Source organism: Cryptotermes secundus, unplaced genomic scaffold (genome assembly GCF_002891405.2).
Source record: "Cryptotermes secundus unplaced genomic scaffold, Csec_1.0 scaffold263, whole genome shotgun sequence".
Classification (NCBI taxonomy): domain Eukaryota; kingdom Metazoa; phylum Arthropoda; class Insecta; order Blattodea; family Kalotermitidae; genus Cryptotermes; species Cryptotermes secundus.
The window spans coordinates 150030-151921 of NW_019738352.1; the positions used below are offsets into that span (position 1 = coordinate 150030).

The following is a 1892-nucleotide window of genomic DNA, read 5'->3' on the forward strand; positions in this document are numbered from 1 at the left end:
TAAGACGGCGTGAGGTAACAGCGTGGCTACGTAACAGGCCCACACAGCCCCTATATAAGAGAGCTGCGCTGCCTGCGAAGTTAGTTGTAATGTAGCGGTCTCTGAGTCGAGTTGACATATAGCAGCAGTCGCTGAGTTCAGTAGTAGTCGAGCCAGTGTGTTATCAAGAGTTCTCAAGGCAGCAGCCTGCGAGTACAGTTGGAATATAGCAGCCGTCACGGAAAGAAGAACCGGACGTGTGTGTAACTGTGTAATTGGGAGTGTGTGAGACAGAGAGACTTGTATAGCTCCCGTACTGTGAATACGTGTAGCCTACTGAAGATAGAGTGAACTGATTTGCGCATAGGGTTATAAATCGTGAAACCCCGCAACAATGTAAACAGATTAATGCGATTAGGGTTATAAAGTGTGAAACCCCGCAACTGTGTGATAAGTAATTGTAGCCGTGATTTGTAGGTTGTTAAATAAACCAATTAACCATCTCTACGGCGTCTTCAGTAACGCAACACGTTACAATATAATTAAATTATTTCTTAAGGGACTCTCATTACACAGTAAAGGGGATGTCATTAGTAAGTAATTTTCAAGATTTTATGTGTGAATTTTTTTTCCTCCCTTGGCACTACAGCCCCAGTGGGCCTAGGCCTACCTCCATGAACTTCTCCATTCTCTTCCATTTTTCTAGATCTTACACATTCGGTAGGACTCCTTGGGCGGGTGATCAGCTCATCGCAAGGCCTCTACCTGTACACAAACACAGAAAAACGCACACACACAAACTAAACATCCCTGCCCTGAGTGGGATTCAAACCCACGATCCCGGTTTCCAGTACATGCCTTAGACCGCTGAGCTACCATGACTGACTTTGTGTGAATTTAGAGAAACAATATAAAAAACCAGTTGGTGCAATAATATCAACATATGCATGTTATATATTCATATTACATTGATTGGTTTAATTTGGCTTAGAATAATGGCCAATGGTCGCTTTTTGAAATGATGAACCTTTTGCTCCATAGTAGCTAGGAGGTAAGCAATTTAGGGAGCTTACCACAGCACATCTCTAGGCCAGCTAGATTACCAGAACTGACATGCCACACAGTTAAATTCAAGGATTCATAGTCATGTCAAAATTTTTAAGAGATAGTCAACAATTCAGTATTTGGAACAGCTCTTAATTATTCTTACTACTATTTGCCTTTCCCCTGAATATTAATGCACTGATACTTGTATTTTAATAGGATTTTCAGCAAATAAAGGACAGTTGTCAGTGAATACAAACTACAAGGTTCTCAAAGTGAAAAATGAGATGAAGCATAGCAAGAGCCAGCATAGTATCTCCAAACATCTTGTGGAAGCAGAAGTGTCCAGAATATAGCGTCTTTGAATATTAGTATTTTGTATGAAGATACATTCTCAATTGCAAGGTAAGCTACATACAAACTCTGTAGGGTGTTTTCCCAAAGATTCCATTGGTTGTCTCATCCTGAGATTTCTTAGGCTTCCTAATTCCATTTTAATTTGCATGTAAAGGGGGGTTGGTCCATTCTAGAATTCTTAGACTCTAATTGGAGCAGTAGTGAATATGGCTGTGACAGTGTGCTTCCTAAGCACTGTCTATACAAATTTGAAAACCTTATGAAGAACTGATAGTATTTATACATGGGTTTTCTTCACATTTTAACCAGGAATATTACAAAGTCAATACAAGTCCATGCACATAAATATTGAATCTTACAAAGTTAAGTGCATTTTGAAGTTTGGAACACATTTCATAAATTCAGTGCATATATAAAGTGAAGGAGCAGGTTCATATTATTTGCCAAATTGTACAGACTTTCTTTCATCTCGTGACAAATTTTCGTTTCAAGATTTAACTCTTTCAAAAATT

General features: G+C 39.1%; 1 protein-coding gene across 1 annotated transcript in view; it reads left to right on the plus strand.

Moving 5' to 3' along the window:
- LOC111870754 (alpha-glucosidase-like) overlaps window positions 1-1439 on the plus strand; it is a 2369-nt gene extending 930 nt beyond the window's left edge. Inside the window, exon 2 of the mRNA XM_023863271.2 lies at window positions 1243-1439. Within this exon, the coding sequence (XP_023719039.1) occupies window positions 1243-1379 (137 nt within the window). The 3' untranslated portion in view covers window positions 1380-1439. The remainder of the gene's footprint in view (window positions 1-1242) is intronic.
- The last annotated feature ends 453 nt before the right edge of the window (window positions 1440-1892 follow it).